The sequence below is a fragment of the Pseudoliparis swirei genome, chromosome 9, assembly GCF_029220125.1.
Source record: "Pseudoliparis swirei isolate HS2019 ecotype Mariana Trench chromosome 9, NWPU_hadal_v1, whole genome shotgun sequence".
Classification (NCBI taxonomy): domain Eukaryota; kingdom Metazoa; phylum Chordata; class Actinopteri; order Perciformes; family Liparidae; genus Pseudoliparis; species Pseudoliparis swirei.
The window spans coordinates 14,829,511-14,852,695 of record NC_079396.1 but is presented as its reverse complement, the minus strand read 5'-3'; the positions used below and the strand labels follow the sequence as shown (position 1 = coordinate 14,852,695).

Sequence of the window (23,185 nt, the reverse complement as noted above, 5' to 3'; positions counted from 1 at the left end):
CCAATAATTCAAAATTGTTCATTGCATGTACACACAATTGTAATTTTGTATTACACGTATTTATGTCTTATTCAAAACAAAATGGAACAACTACACTTAATGATCCACTTACTAAAATAGATAGATAGATAGATAGTTATGTTGAGACATCGTTTGCATAAAATGAGTAAGACTTGACCAAAGTCATGTGAGATTCTGATAATTTGTGAGAGATCGCAAATCAATGTATCTGTTTGTCTCAGATGCTGTGATCCTTCTCGTTCTACACGTGCTGTTTCCTCCCTTTTCCCCGCCTCCCTGCCTTTCTTCCCACCTCACAGCCTCCCGTCCTCTTTCCCTCCAGTGGAGCAGCACGAGGTTGTTAGATAAGATAACATTACATGAAATGTTTCACTTGACCAACACTTATTGCAGTTTGCGTAGAACAGAAAGGCACAAAGAATATCAAACGGACCTTTAGAGTTCTTGGGTGTTTTTCGGAGAGGGTTACAGAAACTGTGAATATCTGGAATCAAATTGAATCAGGTGAGAATATCATACCTCATCTTTATATGTATGGGAGCATCACGCTTGGCCAATAATATGTTGCAGTGGGAGTCTGTGAGAATAATTTTGAATTAATTATGTGGAGAAAATCAGTTATTTGAGAACATAACCGTCTAAAAGCAGCTGGTATCTACCTGTGAGCATGTGCCTCCATGTGAAGCTGTTTAAAAAAAAAACTCCCAGCAGGCACATCAGATCTGACGCTCCATGCCTTGCCAAAAATAAACTCAACTCGTGGTATACCATGGCTTAATTGGTCTTATGTGCTTGAATCACATGCTCATTTTCATGGATGTTTAACTACTGCGCATTATAAAAAACAGGACATTCTAGTTTTCCTGATTGGATTAAACTTTAGATTATATTGTAACACAGTGTAATGTAACTTCTGAATAGATAACACACTTTTTGGGAGGTCTTTTGTGATGGCTAGTCTACATGCTGTTGCTTTGAATGTAACATCGGTGTTCAACATGTTGGCTCATTATAGGTGTATCTCTGCCTTTGTGTTTCTCCTTTTAGGTCAGTATGAGTGCGGGAGTCAATGTAAAATCGGCCCCCCGGGCTCCTCTCTCATCAGGAATCCCCCTCCCACACAGCCTGTTGCCCTCCTCCCCCAAAGCAGACACCCGCCGCCAGGCTAGTGACCTGCCCAGGCCGTCAACACAGACCCCGAAACACACACCCACACACAGTCCCAGGCAGTCTCCTTTACTTTGCCCACGGAGCTCCAGCATCCCTTGGCGTTCCTCCAAGGACCCGAAGAGAGACGCAGGCCTGAAGAGTCAGCTCTTCCAGCGGATGGGAGCTCTACCTGCTCCCCAGGTGTCAAGCTCTGCCTACAGCAGCCCGTTAACCCAGTGCAGGGTACCGCAGCAACACTCCAAAGATACACTGAATCTGGGAAAACCCTCCCCGGCTCACATCCCCTCACACTTTCCACACGACAGCAATCGCAACAGGAACACCTTCAGCAACCAGAACCAAACATGTGGGACCAGCAACCTGCGTTCACCGCTTCAGTTCAGAAGAAGAGACAACTCCAGCACTGGATCCCAGGCAATGAGTGAGCTCATGACACAAAGAGAGAAAGAGCCTCTAGAAAACCACCCAGCCCAGTGCCCCGTGTCAAATAATGGTGACCTCTGTCCCTCTCTTGCTCAAACGAGCTACAAGCAAGCCATCAGAGGTCGCAGTGACTCCACTAGCCAATCAGACGAGGAGATGGGCTCTCCTGAAGACAGCAGTCCATCCTCTTCTACTTGTCCCCTGCTGCCACCACCGATTACATTCACCATACCAATAATGTCCAAGGTGGCTGTCGATATGTTGGCTCAGAGCCTAAATAAGGAGGCTGTGTCCACAGAGACACGCACACCCAGAGTCAACATGGCTACTGTGGCTCCCTTCAGCTACCGGTGCGTAGTGCACACTCACGCAACTCACGCACACAACAACCTATCAAGACGATCACAAGCCCTCAATTACTCATACCCGTTGTTAAACCATTCTCTTGTCATTATATGATGATCACTCTCATATATAGCACATAGCACTCCACACCCCACTCTCTACTGATACTCTAATGTGTTTGTGAGCAAAGACACACACACACACACACACACATACATTTATACACACACTTGGTGTTTTCTGGAGCAGAGCTGATTGTTAAAGTGTCCTCTTGACAGCCTCTGGGCTGACTCAATACCCTGTTCCCTATCACGCACTCATTTTTAAAATGTGGGATAAAACAACAAAATAGTGGATTTCTGTAATTTTGTAAGTAAAAATGATGAAACATGACTGTATCATATGTGTTTTCTTGAGTAATCTGTGGTAATTTAGTTAAATGATTCAATCCACGAAGAATTAATCATTCAAAGCACAAGTATTTTAAATCATTATATAGTGTACAAAACAAAACACAAAGATCCTAAATTATTGAGCTACTTTTTACTTTGATAATGACGAAATGATTCCCTGTGCATTATCAGAGATTTTCTGTTTCTTGACTTTGCATTAAGGAAATCAATGTGACAACAGGGAAGGTAATCTATTTCCTTCCCCTGCCATACACGTTCTCATATGTGATTGATTGTAATCAGCGATATTAACATCAGTGATTTGCATGTACAGTAACAGACGTGTGACGGCTGTGTTTATAATGTGTTCACAGGCTGCATGCGCAGGAGAGCGATTTTTCACTGGATGAACTGAGTGACTGCTCATCTGGATCCATAGAAGTCTGCTGTGATGACCTAACACTAGGTAAGAACCCCCCCCCACACACACACACACAGGGTAGCATTAAAACATTGACAAGGTTCTACTTGTAGGTTTTTCCCTTACTCTTCATGCTGCATAACACTTCTAGTTCTGTCGGCCCAGTTAGCGTCAGGGCGCCAAGAGGCCATGAGCCCTTTTGGCGGGTATGGATTCCTACGTTCTGGCAGCCAGACGCATTTATTGAAGCAGAGTCATAAATGGCGTCAGGCGGGCCGTGCCAGTGGCCGACCTTTCGGTCTCATTTTGGAACCTGATAAGACTCATTGAAGACTAGGGGGAAAACATTATCCGTCTAAATCTGCTCATCAGGCCTCTGGAGTAATGTCAGGTGGTGTAATTGTGTGTGTGTGTGTGTCTCAGCCTTGAGCTCGGCTGACTTTGGTGGTTCCTACTCTAGAGGAAGATATGGAAAAGAGAGATGGTCTCAGGATGTTAGAATGAAGGAAGATGACAGGGGTGATGTGGGGCGGTAATTGGATGAAATGGGGCGCTTATCAACTCGCTGCCAGAGAGTATTATTATATCGACATCATTTTCAGTTACATCCATGAGCTGTTGAGAATTTCCACACACTTTCTCTCCAGCACTCTCTCGGAGTTCTTCCTTTCCAGCTTCATTGACCTAAAAAGCCACAGTCCCAGCATGACCCCGTCCTTTTGAGTAATGGTTTGCTCTGTACCCACAGCTCTCGTCATGCTTTGTAGTGGTCAGTGTGAGTGGAGGGATTTGGACGTGCTTCGGAGATATGACTTCATCAGTGGCTGAGTGAATCATTCTTTGTGTTGTGGTGTTTGTTGGATAGGAGGGAATTAAATGCCTGGCTTTGAAATGTGCAGTCCAGAGTTAGTGTGTACTAAACTTTAATGGACACAATCTCTCCTATCTTATAAACAGCTGACTGTTAAATTGGCCTGAGAATTCCATTCCATTGTCTCTGACGTATGTCTGTGTTCTGGCGTCACGGAGCGCCGAACCAGAGTCTATAACTAGAAGTGATTTCCAGCGGGCTACAACAGCCCTTCTGTTTGCAGAAGGGCTGCTAGGTACGAAACGGCTGACACAAGTGCGCTAGCAGTACCACTAGCGGTAGCAGTCATGATGCGGGAGTGAGGGTGTCGAGCCGTGGCCACAAGATCTTCGGAGCATGACGGAGAGACGTCTCCCGGTGTCAGTGTGGGTTTCCTCCGAGCACTTTGGTTTCCCCCACCAGGGAGGGAGTGACAGGCCGTCACTCCCTCCCTGGGAAAAAAAACATTCTCAATGTTTGAAATAAGATAAAAAAGAATCTATACTTTACTTCTTTTTAAATATATATATTATTATTTGTTTAATAATATTAAAATGAAGTATAAACAGGTTTCCTGGTGGAAGTCACTTCTTGTCAGTGCCTTTCATCTTCGTGACGTCACTGACAAGGTCGCCATGGAAACATTGTTTCTGACAAATTGTGGGAACGAGTAACTGTCACTCGCTGTCACTCCCTCACTGGTAAAAAAACAACAATTTGTTGTATGTTTTAAATAAGATAAATATATATATGTACATATATATAATATATATATATATATATACACACATCATATAACGGAGAACATATATTGTGTATGTTAACAGTCTGATATCCGTTGTTTGTCAGTGCTCCATCATAACGGCTTCTACAGGGAATATGGCCGAAGAGGTTTTTAATGTCCTCATTGTGCGTTTAAAAAAAAAAGTATCGGTTCAGGCACCGTTTAGGCACCGGTATCATTTTAAAAGTACCGGTTTAGCACCGGTATTGGACAAAACCCAAACGATACCCATCCCTACCCATAATGCAACACACTGTTCCTTTTAAAAACAGATGGGAAATGGAGAACATTGTAACACTTTCTCTCCACATCCTCCATGGTCAGTATTGGACCTTGGGTAAAACATTTACACACTCTACGGCCCTGGCAAGAACATGTTGTCCATGTCCTAGAACGTCATATTGTCACGGGAGAATTAGGGTGAACCCAATAGCACGACTCAGGAGACAGAACTGCAAATAATGATCTTTACCTTCGCATTGAAAATGCGGAAGGTTATGTTTTGATCGCCGTGTATTTATTTATTTATTTATTTGTATGCGTGTTACTCGCATAACAAAAAAATATTTAAACCGAATCGCATGAAATTTGGTGGGATGATTGGTTATTATCCGGGGACCATTTGATTAGATTTTGGGACCAATCGGGTCAAAGGTCAAGGTCATGGAAAGGTCAAAATCTTCTTTTTACCATAGCACGGTCAATTTTCATCCAATTGGCATGCAACTAATGCCAAAATGTTCATAATTCAATGCCCAATCTTGTGATATGCGAAGGTATGCGCTCTACCGAGTGCCCATTCTAGTTACTAGTGTTGTTACGAGATGTGCCGACGCTTCGAAGCGTGTGTCGAGTAATGGAGGGGGCGTTTCCTCGAAGCGGGTATCGAGGCTTGCTTCATTTAGGGGAGGAGCCAAAAATGATGACGTCCGAAGCCTCGCTGCCCGGCTGTACCACGTGACTGCTTCGGGAAGTGGTTCAGATTTTGCCGGGAGGTTTGACAGCAATATAAACCCCTCAGGCTCCATTCAACATGTGGGTTGTTGGTTGAGAGTTTGGAGAGTTTAGAGAGAGATAGTTTGGAGAGTTAGGAGAGTGAGGAGAGAAGGATAGGTGATAAGATGGAACGGTTGAGAAACTGTTATTTCTGAATAAAAATGAATAAAATGTCCCTTGTCCTGTACATCACTGTCCAAGTTACACAAGCATATTCAGTCCCCTCTTCCTAGTTACACACACACGTTCACTGTCCTCTGCCTGCTTAAGCCCATGCCATTTTCCTAAAGTGACATAATAACATTATTACACAACCTGCCATATCATATGATACTACCATTTTGGGAATATTTACATACACACAATACATTAAAAAAATATTTTATTATGCACATATGTGATAATTTGTGTACAGAAATGATTTGGCCATACATTTTTGTAATTCATAGTCATTCCCAACAGCCATAACAGACACAACAATTCAATGCATCACATTATGTGGTTCAGATACAGCTGCCTGTGATTATGCACTTGGCCAGTAGGTGGTTTCGTGAGCACATGAAGCTTCGAGAAATGAACCCTTTCTCCAACCAATTGGCTGAAGTGGTTCGATGACTCATGAGGCTTCATCTCACCATCACTAATCTTTACTCAGAGAATAATAAGGAAGAAAACACTCAGCAATATATCGACATAATATCTAACACACGAGAGCTTGGGCTTGAAAACACAAGACAAGTCCAAGTGAGGGGACCTAAGTAGACAGGGACTAATGAGGGAATGGGAAACAGGTGAAGGGAATGAGAATGACGAGGTGGGAGTGACCAGAGTCAGGTGAGAGAACAGGTGAAGGGAGTTGGACTGACGAGATGGGACGCAGGATCTGGAAAGATATGATAGTTAGTGAAACAGGCAGACAGGATGGAACCAACTAATACAAGGAAGGTGTAGAGCTAAACTGTTACACATATTCTTAGTATAAAGGAATCATATTTAGACATTAAATCATTAAATTATGTCCCAAACTGTGTCTTTGACTTTATAGTTCTCTATTATAGTTCATTGATCTACAAATTTAGCCACCAGAAGATAACAGAGCTGTTTGCAAATAAAAACCTTTTAAAGCTTTTTAATGGTTTTAACCAGCTGGTTGTGGAAAGGGGGGATGGAAACCCATGGCGGACCAGCCCCATTCTTTCAAGGCCATTGGCTGTCTCGGGTCTATGGTTGTGGTCTCGTAATTGGTCCCTAGAAGGCGTTAGAAAACGAACTAACATGTCTTAGGCTCCTCCGAAGCTGCATTTACATTGAGGGTGGGCTGACACCGTAATGACTGTAATTTAGGGAGCTGAAAAAAGGAGCGGAACTGGGAGGAAGGAAACGTTTGGAGGGAAGGGAAAGAGAAAGAGTGAGAGGGTATGAGAGGAAAATAGGAGAACTTATAAGATCAGAGGGTTGATGGAATTCCTTTTGTGTAAGGAGGTGTGCACAGTGTTAAAAGAGACAGATCGTACGTTGGCTTCATATTTCAATGCTGAGCGCTCTGGGTGGACAAACAATTCATGGCCAAATCGTGCTGTGATTTGGTTATGGTTGTCTTTTGAGACTATGGTAAATGAGTAGTTTTCTAAATTGAATTGTTGTCCATATGCTTACATCCACTTAGATTGAATCAGCTGTAACATAATCAGCTCTTACATCTTCTATTGGAGGCCCAAATGGATACCTGGACATTTAATGTGACTGTAGCACCATGTGGTCTCTCAATTAGATGGAAGACCTCCTGACCTTGTGGCTCTCTGGAGAGGTGCATTTGAGCATGCATTCATGTCTGAGCGTGTGTGTGTATGTGAGCTGATGTGTGCGTGTGTGACCATACACAGATGGTGTTTAAAAGATAAATGTGATGTATAATTTTTCATGTCCCAATGACGGTATGGCCTGATGTTCCCTACGGACAGTCCATCAGCTCTCTCTCTCTCTCTCTCTCTCTCTCTCTCACACACACACACATTACACATTAATTGTGAAGACAGATAGCAGAGGTCATGTTTACATCTGGATATGGATAAACACTGCACAGCATCCCACACCCATCTCATATGTCATTGACATTTACAGGTAGAAAACCAAAAATAATTGAACTTTCCAGGATTGACATGTTATTTGAAATAAAAGGGCAAGTTTTCCCTTTAAACCAGCTCAAGATCTGGACCGGAGATTTCAATGATGTTTCTCAAGGTGATCCAAAATTATATTCAGTGGCTATTAGCCAACTGTGCACTATGTTACACTGAATTTAATGATGCCCCGGTTCCCTTAATGTATTTGTATATAACATACACTCCATTGCCAGTTTATTAAGTACACTTATCCATACAATAAAACTGGACTGCAGTCTAATACAACAGCCCTGCAATAAATCCTCCTTTTTTTGGAGTTATCTATTCACGTTTAGAAAAATAGGAATTGATCCAACTCTATTGTAAGTTTTCAGAGGGGGATTGTCAGAAGAGGCAAAGTTTAAGCCTTAATATAATTTAAATGGATGAGTTGTATAAAAATGTATCCCTGTTCAGTTGTCATGAATTGGCTCTAGAGAACAAAACCGTTTTTTGTACAACAAATATGTTTATTTCTCTCTAAAGTTGGGGGTTTATATGTGGATTGTTGGTTTTGGAGTCAGCCTCAAGTAGCCTTTCGCTGAACTGCAGTTTTTGGCTCTTGCACATTTGCTTCATTTCTCAGCACCAAAGGTTGATGCCTGTAGACACACTGAATAAAGGCTTAACTTTCCAAAAATGTCAAGACATTCAGATTAAAACAGCATCAATGCAGATGGTATATGCTTTTGTTTTCTTATCATCACTTTGCAGGGAAACTTTGTCTTGCAGACACCACTTTGCGGAGCCCTCACTTGGATAAGTAATTTTTTTTGAAACTCCCCTTTTAATCACTTTTTGAAAAGTAGAAGTCAGCAAATATTAATGAAGGCAGGAAATCAGCTTGCATTTAGTACATGTCATGCTCGCTATCTCTTTAATGCCCTTGGACAGTCTAAGGATAGCGCGTTGATAACCCCAGCTGCATCTTTACTCTTAGACAGTGTGTAATCCTCTTTGGTCAATCTAATCAGAGAGACATATGCCGAGTTGGCGTTGGACAGTGATGAGTGCTTTAGTGGCTTTGGGAAGATGATCAGACATAAGCGTGGACTAGATTATGTCCTTACTCATCACCAGGCTCGCTAGTAATCACTATTTATGTGATGCTATGTATGTAATGCTCGATATTTGACCCCAAGTTTGACTTGTCTGCAGTCAAGCTGAAGTGATGGCCCAGTTTTCTTACTTTGGGTCAGGTGGGGAGTTTGATAGGGAAGAGGTCACATTACTGCGGGAAAGTGAATGCATCTGGAGGTACATAATCCATGTGTGATCAGAAAGGCTCATATGGATAATTTACATGTGAGAAAATATGAGTAAACGATTCACACAGACACACATTGAAGCTCCTCGTTCTCCTATTTGTCTGACACACTGAGCCATCCACCCTTTGTGTGGCAATGGGCGAAGACATAGCTGCCACCTCCTCCTTCTCTCTCCCCCCAGGGACATTTTCTTCCTTCCTATGTCTGCATTAGATAGAGCGAGAGATGAAAGAGGAGAGAAAGGAGGGAGAAGGGTGAATTGGGAAATGGGTGAATGAGTACACACACTCTAGCTTGTTTTAGCTTTGGGGGGACTCCCAACCTAGGGAGTCGAGTTATCGGTCATGTGTGTAACCCCGACACACACACACACACACCCACGCACTGACCATCAAGCAGAACGGACTCACAAAGACATCTGTCAAATTAATAACCCATGGAAAATAAAGCTGTCACTCCAATATTAAGTATCAACATTCCTGATGTTAATTAAATCATACACTCATGTTGTCCTCATTGTATAAATGTATGTACTACTTTATATCTTACTTTAGAATCAGCAGTTTATTTGTGCAGACAAAAGAAGGATTACACACTGTTGCTGATGATATCCATGGCTGCTGTATGCGCGGACACCACGCCGTAACTAGGCGACCAGACTCTACCGCACAGCATTGTGGGATACCCCTGGGAAGCAGTGAGGTAGCAGTCCAGAAAGAGCGATACCTGAAAAATTCCTCCGTCGTTCTTTGATATTCTCCAGATTGGCAGCTGATGTTTTTCAGCTCCCAGCTGTGTGTGATTCATGATGAGCGTGTGTCATCGGCTCTGTGGGAGAAGGAGGAGCTGGTAGGAGTGATCCGCTCACACCATTACCATGGATAGCCTTTAAGTGGCTGAATTGTCCAAATGTTTAAGCCAGTGACTCATGCTGTGCATCATCAACACTGAAGTGAGGCTGCCACAGAGTTATCATTGTGGAAAAACTCCCTCTCTCATTCACACTTACATTTTTGACTCACACTACAAAGCCACTCATTTTATGTATCGTAGTGTCTCAGTATTCTGTCTGTAAACAGGATATGCAAAAAGCATGTTATTGTGTTGGTGCAGTACCAGAGTGTGTGTCACTGTGAGCCTTTCTCTTGTGCGTATGTGTGTGTCATGGTCTGATCGGATCCTTGTGTCCTGTGGACCCCGTGTTAGCGTGTTAGCGGACACAAGCAAACGTAGCATTGCGGTGAGGCAGGATATCCCCTCTCTGTCTTACAGGCTTCCTCTGCTCCTCTGGCACACACATAGAGACTCTTCCTCGTACCCCGTCCTCCTCCTCCTCCTCTCACTTTCCTCATTGTCTTGTTTTCTGTATTATGATTTCACATCCTTACATTATTTCTGCTTTTTCCTCACCAGAAGCATTCAGTAGGCTTCTTATAAGGTTTCTGCTCTATCTGGTCTTGTCTCGCTTCACTATATTCCCAGTCACACACTTTTTTCTCACTTCTCCAGCCCGTTCACGCTTGTTTCCTTTTTAGAATTTTTTAAAATTATACTACGATACGAAAAGGCAAAATAAGAAGAAGCAAGAGCATGACAATAGGGAGTGGGTGAAAGTGAGAACACATGCCATCTGCTTAGTTGAATTGGAATCATTCCTCTTAAAGTTGAAGTCCCTCTGTTACAATTACATAATTAGATCCAAAGCAGCAGTGCTTAGCTCCTCTCTCGCAGTACTTTTCCTTTCAAAGCTGGAGACCTTACCTATAATGGGCCACACACTGTCTGTGTGTGTGTGTCCTCCTGGCTACTTCCCTCTGTAGACATATCGTGGCAAATCTGTTCCTATAACTGTTGAGAGATGCGAGGGCAAATTGACTCATGCAAAGTACAGAAACACCCTGCCTGTCTCTGCCCGCCTGCCTGTCTGTCCGTCCAGCCGTCCATCTGTCTCTCTCACTCCTACTTCACTCTGTGTTTTCAATCTATCCATTTATACCTGTACCTCTGGATGTCTCTCACCTTTGCTTAAAAGTGTCTTTATGTATGTATAATGAATCTGTCACTGCCCGTCACTGAGGTCAGCCCGCAAACGCGTTCACACACACACACAGCCTAGTGTGCTATGAGATGAATGTGTCGTCTAATACTGAGCACTGGCACTCATCATACTTTGCCAGCTCCTCTGATGTCAGGCCAGATTGCTCAGGTCAGTCAGACACACTGCACAGACAGCAGGCTCTGTGTGGGTGTGTATGAGCGAGAGAGAGAGAGAAAGAGAGAGAGAGACTTAGCAGAAAGTGAGCGAGAAAATATATGTTTACATCAGCCTTATATTAAAGTGATTCGACTGTGGAGCCAGAGAGACGAGTACTGGAACAAACACGTAGCTGTTTGCTGCCAACACACACTTTACCTGTGTGTTTACGTGCTTTCAAGAGCACTGCCGTGTGTCTCTGCCCCACGAGCATCTGTGCACCACACAGACCCGCCTTGTACATGGACACTCTCTTTTGATTCACCTTAATCCCTCATCAGGGAGGTATAAGAACTGACGTACAGCACCTTTTAGCCTTAAATTACACCCCTTACCCTCCTACTGGCTTGCTACCAGACCCTAGAGCCCCCATAACTGTCACCACACAGCTCTGGCCTTGGTGTGGCATAACCACCTCAACATTGGCCCCTTATTAAAGCAAGCTGCTACTAATGAATGGCTTTAGCCTCGACACAATAAAACAGCCAATGTATGTCTGTGTTTTGTCTGCTACTGAGCTCCTGTATCACACAAACCCATTCAGGGCTCGATGGATGGAAGGGTGTCATTTTTGGGCTCAATGGGCGCCAGTTTAGTTACTTTTGAAAATTAGCTTTTAAAGTACCTATCTAATATTAAGTGTGGAATGTGAGCAAACAGGACACTGCTTGTTTTTCACTTTGGTTAGGTGTCAACCAATTCATGCAAATGTAACAAAAAAAGGGAATAAGCCTCAGAGCCTGCTTGTTTGAATGCTACTCTTACTTACAGGTTGAGACCTGATAGCATAGCAGCTGCAGGCAATGCTGCCTGCAAAAGAGAAGTGCATTAATGATAATACACCCAGATCACACTGTATGTAGACCGGATGCATTAATACACGAAAACTTATTCTAGAGTTGTATTGATTGTTAATAACTAATGATGGGCTTCAAGTTCATTTTATGCACTGTCATCATGGTTACCTGTAATGGAAGTGACGCCATCATACTATTACTCTCTGTTAATGTCCCTTTCTCGTTGGAGATCAGGAATTACTGAAGTAGATTCTCAAGTTTCTCGCAGCAAAGAATCAGAGATGATGACCGAGTAAAAGAAGGGAATGATAAAGAGGACGAAGAAGAGTTACTCCTGTGTCTTGTGTTGGTTGAGATGGGATGTCCATAGCGATGAGATGGTGTAGTTGACCGAGTCAGAGCTATATGAGTCTCTGGATGGGAGCTTTGGCTTCTCCGAGCCTGTCTCATCAATGTGACAAACTTGTAGAGACAGACCCACACACACATGCATTCAGACGCACACACACACTTATACACATGCAGGGGAGGATAGACCAAAATATAGTGACAGCAATAATCATTCACAAACCCCACACATGTACATGGTGCTTTTTAACCACTGAGGTATTAGGATGATTGTTCTGAAATGGATGATTGTTATCAATATACTGTATATCCTGCAAAACGTAATGGTCTGTACATATTAACTGTAAGAGGGGGTAACTGGTCTGGAGGAAGGAAGAAAATGACAAAAGAGCAATTGAGATGAGTGGAGAGATAATATGATGCAGGTGGGGAGGGTGTGTGATGCTCATTTGAGGTCTGTTGGCTACTAATTGAAAGATAATTACTGACCAATCTGGTTGTGTATTAGGGACTGGTAAGTGTGTCTCCTGTTCCTCTTTTCTAAGCTGATGCTGCAGCCACGGTTGTTTTCCAGATAATTGGAATCAGCTTAATCATGGGTGGGCCTCCCGTGATTGTGGCACAAAATCTGAATATGAATGGGTGAATAGAACAGCTAATGTGATTATGAATGATTGGACATGCGTGTACATGTGTGCTGAGGGTCTTTTTTCTGGCTGCAGTATGTGATATTGTTTGAGTCACACGCAGCTGAGTTCAATATAAATATACATTTATTTGCTTCTTCTTTTGTTTTACTCTCTTACTTTCTCATTATCTTCCTTCTATCATTTCTCTCTTCACTATTTTTTTTTTCTTCACTGGTGTTCAGTATAACACTGCATGTGATGCATGAGAGAGAGAGAGAGAGAGAGAGAGAGAGAGAGACACAACAGAAAGAATGAGGGAAGGATAGAGGAGTCAGAAAGAGTGGAGGAAGGGTGAATGAGCCAGCGGGGGTAGAGTGAGCAACCCAGCGAGTGAGGTAGAGGGAGGAGAGAAAGAGGAGGGGGATGTTGCTGCTGCTGCTGCTGCGACTCTTTCTGCTGTCAGTCGGCTGCTTCTTGCCCGGCAAGCAGGAGGGAATACAGAGCTAGAGAGGGACACAGAGAAAGAGGATGGTCGGTGCTGTGTTTTGTTCGAGCTGCGCTATTGTGGCACACGGTGCCGCAGAAACGCTGTGAGGAAGTGGATTTTGGCACTGGACACAGAACTGCAGATCCATGGATTACCAGCAGTGAGTAATGTTGACTGCTACTGCCACTCTACTAACCCACTCGTCATTTTCAACAGAGGGGTGAACCCCCCCGTCTCGCACGGTGGGGGGTCTGGACCCACTGGCAGAGAGGGAGGACAAACCAGAGAGGCTTTGCGTTTTCACACCTTTTTTCTCTCTGCTTGTTTCCCTCCATTTCTTTCAGTCCGCCTGTGTGTATCTCTGAGTGTGTCACTGATGCTGTTGCTTGGCTCTCTGCAGGAGGGATGCTGGAGGCTAATGTGGCTAACATTAGCATGACGGCCAGGCCCAGTGAGCTGGACTTAAGGTCTGCTGCTGTCTCCTGCCAGGGAACTTCAGCCCATGCCATGGCCTTTAGGAAGCCCCCATCCAAGCCTTCAGCTTTACCCCCGGGAAATTCACGTCCCTCTGGGTCGGAGCTCAAGGTCTACCGGCCCTCCCCTGGATCTATCCCAGTTCCCAATTCGTCCATGCTCCGCAAGCAGCGGTCACTCAACAACTTGTGTGTGCTCAGTGATGCTGAGAAGAAGCTGCACCCGTACCAATCTCCCCACTGGAATGACGATACGAGCCGGTCTGGCACAGACATCAACAAACCAGGCCATCTTAAGGCAGTTCAGGCTGGGGCTGGCAGACAACCACTTTCTAGGACCCTCTCAAAGTCAGAACAGTCTCTTTTCCAGGGTAAGCCCAAACCGTTTTGCTCCCCATCGGTGATTTCTTACGGAAACAAGCCAAGTCGAATCCCTGCCCCTGGTAAACCACGGGGACCCTTTGCTGAGGTCAAGCCCATCAGCAAGGCCTCTGAAGCAGTCCAGAATTCAGACATAGACCCTGCAGACAACCCATCGAAGGCTAATGGAGCTGGGAACACTGGGACTAATGGCAAGAAATTAGGGGAGAGGGAGAGATGTGCAGCTCCGTCAGCAGAAGAGAAGAAGGACAGGAAGGGGATCGAGGGAGACGATGATAAGAGCTTTCTGAAGGTGGACCCAGAGTTAGTGGTGACGGTTCTGGGAGACCTGGAGCAGCTGCTCTTCAGCCAGATGCTTGGTAAGTCTGCTGTGTTATCTCTATTTTGCATGAAAACATACATGTTCAAGCATGACATTAGGAAAGGGTATACGATAATGTCAACATGTTAACAACAGTCACTATTGGTAAACATCAACTCCTCGCCTCCTCCTCCTTCTGCTCCTCCTCCTCTCCTCTCTCCACACAAACCATTCCCTCCAGCTCTGACCATAGCTCCAGCATCAACAGTGAATTTTAAATAAGTCCAGTCTCTATTGCAGCAGAGCATAATGTCAGTGTGTTTCTTTTCTAAGTGCTTTTCCCGATACAATGGTGAGAGCCCTCACTCTGTAGGTGGCGGGAATCCCTATGTTCTCACTCCTGTAGCAGTCATTTGCTTTGTTTACATGTGTAAAATAGGTTTATGTGGATGTCTATTAGCTCTGTGTGCTCGCAGGAAGCAGCTGAAGTACGCAATTCCAGAGGGCTGGCATTGTTTTCTTGTTGATTCATTAGGGGGCACGAGAATGATTCGTCCTCGTCTCATCTGACCCACTGCCACAGTGAGCTAGATATCAATGCATCTCTTCTCCCCCTCTCATTATACCTCTATCTCACAGGTTTTGTGTCTCTAGCTCTACCACGCTGGGTGTCAGGGAACCAATCTTTGACAAATTTAAAGCAGTCCATGTGTGAACGCGTCTATCTGTGCGGTAGTAAAGCGTCTAAACTGCATGTTTCATGCCGATGCTGCAGTCACAGCGTCTCCCGGCTCACGCCCAAATCAGCCATTCGTTAATAAAGGCCGCGTGAGTGGAACTAGAGGGGTGTGTGTTTTCAGTCGGTAAATAAAACGGCTGCATATTGAGTCAGGCATTGGTCACAGTGGGCCACATATTTAGCCTTGCACCACTACCTCACCCCCCTCACCCTCTCCCTCCCACCTCCCCTCCAGTTCCATTGATCTCCGGGGCCACTGACAGATGGTCGCCCTCACCTCTTCCTCTTGTTACCGGGGGCAACGTGTGGAAGCCAGGAGGAGAATGGTGGTGGTGGTGGTGGGGGGGGGGGGGGGAGCAGGTAGTTGGCGTGCTATCATTCACTTAAACTCACACTCATGCACACACTTACGCCCATGAATACACACTGCCACACACTGGGGGGCGACAGCACCAGGACCCATACAAAGTTTTAATGGGGGTGTATTGCGAGAATCATGACTGAGTTTGTGACTAATAGGTCAAACCAGGGTCTGAATCTGTACCTAACATCCATTATTCATTCATACACACACCCACACTGTGTTTTCTTTCTCTCTCTCTCTATATTGCTCATTCTCCCCCCATCTCCCTTGTCAGGATAACATAAGAAAGTGAGAGAGATATTGAGAGCGGGTTGTTTTATCTGTTTGGATGAGAGGAAACATGTTCCGTCCATCATCAAACCTCTCTCTCTGTCGTCCTCCTCTCTCCTCATTTCATCTGTCTCTCTTCACCAGCTCGCCTCCTGCTGCACAGCCCCAACTCACAGCTTGTATGACCTTGCCCCCTCGGTGTGTGTGTGTGTGTGTGTGGTGTGTATCTGTGTCTGACCTTTTTCCAGTCCTCGTTGTAATGGTGCTGGCCACACTTACGCCAGGCAACCAGGAATAAGGAACGAGAAAATGTTTAAAGAAAAGGAAAGTGGGCAAATAATTGATATTCATGGGAGAAAAGTAAAAAGGGGGCAACTTAATTCACAGAGGGCGATAAATGAGAGAAAACAGAGAATAATAAGAGAAAGAGAGAGAGACACTGGAGTAAAATAATGGTGCTAGCCAATGATCTAAATTTCTACCTCCCATCCCAAGTGACCGAGTTTTGCATTTAAGTATGTATGTTGTATGTGTGTGTGTAGGGGGGGGGGGGACGACATGCATGTGTGTGTGTGTGTGTGTTAGGAGGAGGTTAATTGTAACTTGCCCTGTAGCTTGCGGCTGTGGGCTCATCTTTTATACGATCTGCTTCTCCATTTCCGATGGGACGCTCTGCTAATTGGTTTCTGCTCTGTGTGCTCTGTCAAAGGAAGATAGATTATGGATGTTCAATGGATCATTCCCAGTGATCCACTCATGTCCTTCCTATACCAGATAAATATATCCACCTTCTTCCCATCTGCTACCTACATAAAGGAAAGAGACATGTCATTTTAAAGTAAGATATTATAGCATGTTGTTATGGAAGCTACATGTCAGCTGTTAGCTACAGGGAGTCAAATATGGGCCTCTTGAACATGTTATGTTGTGTGACAGCTACCAGCATGCACTGTGATACTGTCCTTTGGATATTAGCCTCCAGTTGAAGGCAAAGACCACGGAGAATGTCACTGAGGTCTAATCATTGGGACATATAACACAAGACCACCAGCTATGCACTCAAAGGATAACCAACCTCCCACACACACACACACACACACACACACAAACACATACTCCAGGGTAGTTCAAGGTTAGCCCTATATGTTGATGTTGCAGGGTGATTTAGGATTAGTTTCAGTATAATCAGTTTTTCTTTAATCTGACATAAATGTTTTACCACTAAGAGATGAGGAGCTTTTCATTAATTGGATTGAGAGAATTACTTAACTTGTGTGTCTGGACCAAATGCAGTATGTTTTATAAAATATGTTGTTGACAGTATTAGCATTAAGGTAAAACAAAGATGCAGTGGATTATGAGCAATTCTGCCTGGGTAATGTAAAACACTGAACCTCAGATGTGTGCCACTAATGACACCTTCCAGTCCCATCAGCACCCGTATAGAAGTGCATGCAAGAGGGTAAGATCCCTAAAGCAGTGGCCTTTCCCAGCATGGGGCGAGCTCGGTTTAGAGAGGTACTGTCTCAAGACACCAGCACCAGGACAAAAAGATAATGAGAAGATTCAGCCTCCATTCCACTAATCACACATCATCTGTCACCCTGGAAAAGGCCAGCTATCAAGGATAAAATGAATTACAGATTAAAGGAAAGGGATGACGAATTATTTATTAGGGGGGAATTCTTCTTTATCAAAGATCAGATAGAGAAAATAGATTTAAGTTAGAAGATTGGAGTATTGGCTGAGCTGATGATAGGAATTGGAGGACTGTGTTATTTACATGTGCCCATTAAGGCTCAGCAGAGGAGAAGTAAATAACACTCTGTGACACATGAATGCTCACAAAAGAAGCCGTGACTACCAACCTGCTTGTTATTTTAGAGTGGCATTGTATCGTTTGTGTGGTCGATGGCTTCTCGTGGCAGATGATGTATCCTAGTCAGCTGTCTGCGGAACAATAAACCCCACAGAGAACTCGCCTAAGCCTAAAAAAGGCGGACACAGAGGCAAACACGGGCACACACACACACACACACACACACACACACACACACACACACACACACACACACACACACACAATGCTTTTCAAGAGAACTTAACAGCACTGCAGGAAATAACAAAGCAGCTGCAGCTTTAAATATCCAAAGCTCTCACACAAACACACACACACACACACACATTCAATGTATGCCACATGCAGTCACTAATATCCTCTCCTATCTACTCCCATGTATTCATCTTTTTGGCAGTGGCAGGGTATTTTTCATTCTTAGTTCCTCAGTCGCTCCACTGTGATTGCAGTGCTGCTGAGTCTCTCATGTGATGCGGGTGTGGCCGGAGCGGTTGGTTTCACCCCGGGCTTCGCTGACTGAGGGATTCAGGGCATCGAGGAGATGGTGACAAGCCAAATGAATGCAACTGCCAAGGAAAGTGAGAAGTAAAGCATCCCTCTGATTCTTTCTTTCTCTCTCTCTTCCCCTTCCACTCTTTTAACTCTGATGCGAGTTGACGGCGAGCAGTGTTCTGTCTCCGGTCAGACGGCAAAGAGGATATTTCTGGTACAAGTGTTTCAGGAGGACTGAGGACACTCGTTCTCGTGTAGGGAGGGGTTTTGTCCCTAGGAGTAGAAAGCAAGAGTTGCACATGGTCACATGTATGATAGTGCATTTTCTCTATTTGTGTGTGTGTGTGTGTGTGTGTGTGTGTGTGTGTACAATGCATTGTGGTCAGTCTCTGAAGACTTAATGCAGGAGCCATTGCATTAGTGCTGTCTGCTTCCTGACATCCTCTTTCTAAATCATATTAGTACACTGTGTGTTTTTTTCTCATCAGCTCTTACATAACACATATGCAGACTCTTGCTGCGTATCATTAAAACCTATCTACATATATTTATATATATATAAGCCTTGTATATTATGCACAGTCTACTCAGAGAACAACATGTAAAGTGTGTGTGTGCGTGCGTGTATGTGTGTGTGTGTGTGAGAGAGAGAGATTAAGGAAGTTCATTTATCAAGCATATTTCTAAGTAAGGATACAGTGTTTTACAGTAATGAGGGTAAATAAAACAATATGAAGGTTGATATGTGTCTTTATTACGCAAACCCAACAAATATTTTGAGAGAAAATTTCTCGTTTGTAAGTAAATTAATTGTTAGTTTTGCTTATGAAACTAGAATTTGTTATACATTTTTTTAAAGTTTTTGTTTTGACAGCAAAGGTTTTTGTTTGCAGCAACACATCCTCGTTTCATAAGCAAAACATTAATTTACTCACAAATGAGAAATTTGCTCTTAAAACATCTTATTTTTGTTTGCATTATTAAGACTCATATCTACCTTCATAAAAAAAGGAATTGGATTTTTTAGATAACGCAGATCAAACATGAGGGCAGAGATTTGTTGCATGGTATGGGTGCTAGGACAGCACAAGAGAGAAAAAGATATATCATATTCATCTGTGTATGTCCAATTTTATTTTCCTGTTATGAAAGGTCTCATAAAAGTGCCCTTTGTTACTGTAGCTATGTGCATGTTGGAGCTGCTGTAAGGAAACAGTGTTAGTTACGCACACGCATGCATCTCACTGAGTCTCATGACGCCGCTGTGGTGAGCTTAGATTAGGGACCATGATAGTGTGTCAGCGGTGTGGGCCAAATTCAAACCAACAACAAGAAGCAAACAGAAACGTTACCTGCAACATCTCCTCATTTGCTGAACTATATAGATACTAAGAACATCTTCTATTTAATAGATACCAAAACTACATATGGAAGTTGTCAAGCTTGAAATGGAAGCTACGTTTGCACCGTCTGGGCACAATCTACAAAATTGAGCCAGAGGTGATCTGTAAACATCACAGTAGCAGACACTTCACAGCCGTTGAGGCCAAAATGTAAACATACAATTTGAGTGGATACCGAGCCCGATATACTTTCAATATCTCTGCATTTATTAAGATTTTTCGATCAATGTGATGAAGTACCTTGAAATCAGGTATTTGATTTACCTCAGCTTATTCCCTCTGACATTTTATTGGCCAAAAGACTAATTGATTTACCTGAGAAAATACATGATTTTGTAAGCTATAGCGGCATTGCTTGCTTACTTGCTGCCGTCGGTCGTACCGTCTTACACATCACCGTGTTACCGGGGTAGGCACTGCACACAGTGTGCAGACTGTCTGTCTGACATGTGAGAGCAGAGCTGCAGCTGGGTTTAAGCACATCGTAAAAAGGAGTTTCACAGGAAGCAACCCTCTTGAACAAAAATACACCCCAAACATTGCCGTGCATTATGGTCTGCCTTGGCTTGTTGCCGCTATGTAGTCAGTGTGTGGCTGTGCGGCGGTTTGAATGTGTGTGCGACTCCGTCTGTATTTAAAGTTTTCATGCATACACAGGAAGCACAAGAGATACGCTGAAAGCTTCAGATATTTAGCTTTCATGATGCGTCTCAAACAATCAACACACACACACACACACATCCGTCATGTGTTTTTTTTCTCCTTCCAGGTGATATTTTGTTGACAGCCACATCTGCCTGCCACATGTGTTTATGTGTGCTGTGTGAGTTTTAGATTGTGCCTTTCTTTATCTTTTAACTCTTAAGGGCACCGAACACACGTTTAATCTTCTGCAGTGCCGCTAGTCACAAAGGAACACACACTCCTTCCTCTTTGTGTGTTGAAGCCTAATCAGGTGATATGTACTTTTCTTTTTACCACGGCGAGGTCTCGGCCTTCTTTTCTGAGAAAGTAAACTTTTCTCAAGTCACTCAAAGCCTCCTCAGCTTCTCTCCAAGCACACAGCGCTGTGACTTCTAAGCAGATAGGGCTGTGGTTAAAGAGATATGGAGAGTGTGTTTATGTGTGTTTGTGTGTGCTCAGAGACAGGTTTTTTTGGGGGGGGGGGATCTGGGCTGAGAAGATTGCTGCACAGAGGATTCTGGATCTATCATTAATGGTTTCATCTCTTCGTACGTCTGTGTTTCTAAGCCAGACAATGCTCATCCTCTCCGTGTCTTTAGAGGAATCCACTCCTCCATCAGGGTTTACAACTTTAAATGGATTTTAAACCACTGTTGGCTATCTTTCAGTATCTTCTCTTTCTCCCACTAGTGCATTAACAGTAATCATGTGTTCAATCGTTGCACTTGAACCAACAACTGTTCAGAGTAAGTCGACACCGATGCAGTATTATGCTCATTAGCCATTCATGCCACGTATCAGATATGATCTTCAAAGGTCTCATATCCTGTTGCAACATCCCGGCGAAGCGGATGAACTTTAGTGCATGTGTGTTTGTGTGTGCAAGTGCGTGGATACCTATTTGGGTGCATTAGCGTGTTTGTCCGCTTGGACCAGATGTGCAGGAATGGCTGTATGTTGTAAGGCTTCCTGTTTTGCTGACTGTCTTGGGTCAGCAGATGGCTGTGATGCTGCTCTGAGTGGAGGACAGAAAGAGACAATACAGGGAATACTAGATTGTCAAGTCAAACTAAATACAAAACATTGAACCATTCTCGTAGCTTAGCGCGTTCATATTCAAATTGTGACATGTGTATATCTGGGTTACCACATGATCTAGCTTTGTTTCCATAGTTTGCCACCATGCCCAAAATAAATATTCTCAAAAAGAGCATGACATGGTTGAAGAATAGCAAAAACCACAAAGGCTTTACTTGCATCCTGTTTGTGTGATTCTTGTATGTGACTTGTCGGGAATGCTGTAAGAACATTTGGGAAACCTATTACTCTTTTAAAGACGTGCACACACACCGCTGGATGTGCAGACCTTTGATGACGACGAGGCTCGATCACGCGTCCATCCCGTGATCAGGGCCCGGTGGCCCGGGGAGTGCTGCAGTGACACTAACACATGTGCACGTGCGTAGTGGACGAGACAGAGACAGATGAACTCTGGAGGGACGGAAAGAATAGAATCAGGAGCCATTCATCAAACTTATATTCTTAGATATTCTGACAAACTGCACCTCTCGCTGGTAAAGACACACACTCACGTGCGAACAAATGCATGAAGACGCATTCACTGCCACTGCACAGAAACGTCGAAGAAGGATGCCATGTGGCTGCACACATAATGGCAGTCTGCAAGGACAGAGCCATTAGTGGGTCTTTGGGGAGGTTGTTGTCTTTCTAATGGAGAGGAGTCAAGTGACCCAAGAGAGGGAACCGAGTGGACAGCAGTTTCACTCTTATTTTTTCATTTACTCCGTCTGCTCGCCCAGTCACCATCAGCCTCCACATCATGACACTTTTTCAACTTCCTCTACTTTTAAGGGATAAGACTTCCATTATATTTGTTTCATATTGTCAGGTATTACCCATGTAGCCAGCGCAGGACATTCTCTGTGCCCCAGATTATTATTATTATTGTCCAAAGACAATAAAATAGATAGATGAGTCATCTATTTTGCACTGGATAATATGTTCCTTTTATTATTGATGAGCAATGTATTTTGTGTTCATATACTGTCCTTCTGCAAAAGATACTCAGTGCCCAAATATTTTAGGAGATTATTTCACTTAAATGTACATTTTTTAAGATTCACATCTTCATTGTGAACAAATAAGCTTGACGCTGAGAGCCAGACATTGCAGGAGGTGGGAAAGAGAGCCACAATAATGCATTGGTGGTTGTTATCGTTTCATGAGATTCACACGAGACCTTTTTCATCCTTTACACCTCCTAACTTTCTATTTGTTTTGCTTCTTTTCGGTCTTTCTTTCTTTTTTTTGTCTGAGAGCAGACGTTCATTAGGATGCAGAGGTTGTCCCACACGTGCACTGCATGCATGCAATTATAACACTCTCCCTCAAACCTGCTGACTCTCATTTCAAGAGTCTCAGAGGCCCATTATGACTTCATGAAGCTAGTCTGATAGCCTCGTCAGAGTTGGAGTGTGTGCATTGAGATGGGAAGGTGTCGCGCCCTGGTCCGTGTACATATATGGACATGCACACAGGCACTTCCACACACACACATACAAACACATACACACACACTCATACACACACACACACACACTCAGTTTAAAACAGATCAGTGTAATTCATCTATACCCCTGGGGAGCTGCCAGGGCTGACAGGGATATTTGCATCCCTAATTCCCCCATCACCACGACAGCACCTCTTCCCCCCTACATGCCAGCTGGTACCACCATGGCCACAGGGCCAGGGCAGAGGCAGAGCAGGAAGGGTTTTACAGGCACACATCCACACAGGCACATGCGCCATCATGCAGACCGTATCAAATCAATTTGACACCGATGTTAAACAAA

General features: G+C 43.9%; 1 protein-coding gene across 5 annotated transcripts in view; it reads left to right on the top strand.

Moving 5' to 3' along the window:
* Window positions 1-23,185, top strand: part of LOC130199348 (neuron navigator 1-like) — an 80,712-nt gene that overhangs the window by 3,672 nt on the left and 53,855 nt on the right. For 4 of the 5 annotated variants that reach the window (XM_056422764.1, XM_056422763.1, XM_056422762.1 and 1 more), the window contains exons 2-4: window positions 1,069-1,964; window positions 2,726-2,817; window positions 13,748-14,560. In XM_056422764.1, coding sequence (XP_056278739.1) covers window positions 1,075-1,964; window positions 2,726-2,817; window positions 13,748-14,560 — 1,795 coding nt within the window. In that variant the 5' untranslated portion in view covers window positions 1,069-1,074. Of the gene's footprint in view, window positions 1-1,068; window positions 1,965-2,725; window positions 2,818-13,399; window positions 13,508-13,747; window positions 14,561-23,185 lie in introns of those variants that run through there. The other variant, XM_056422765.1, reaches the window with a different exon arrangement.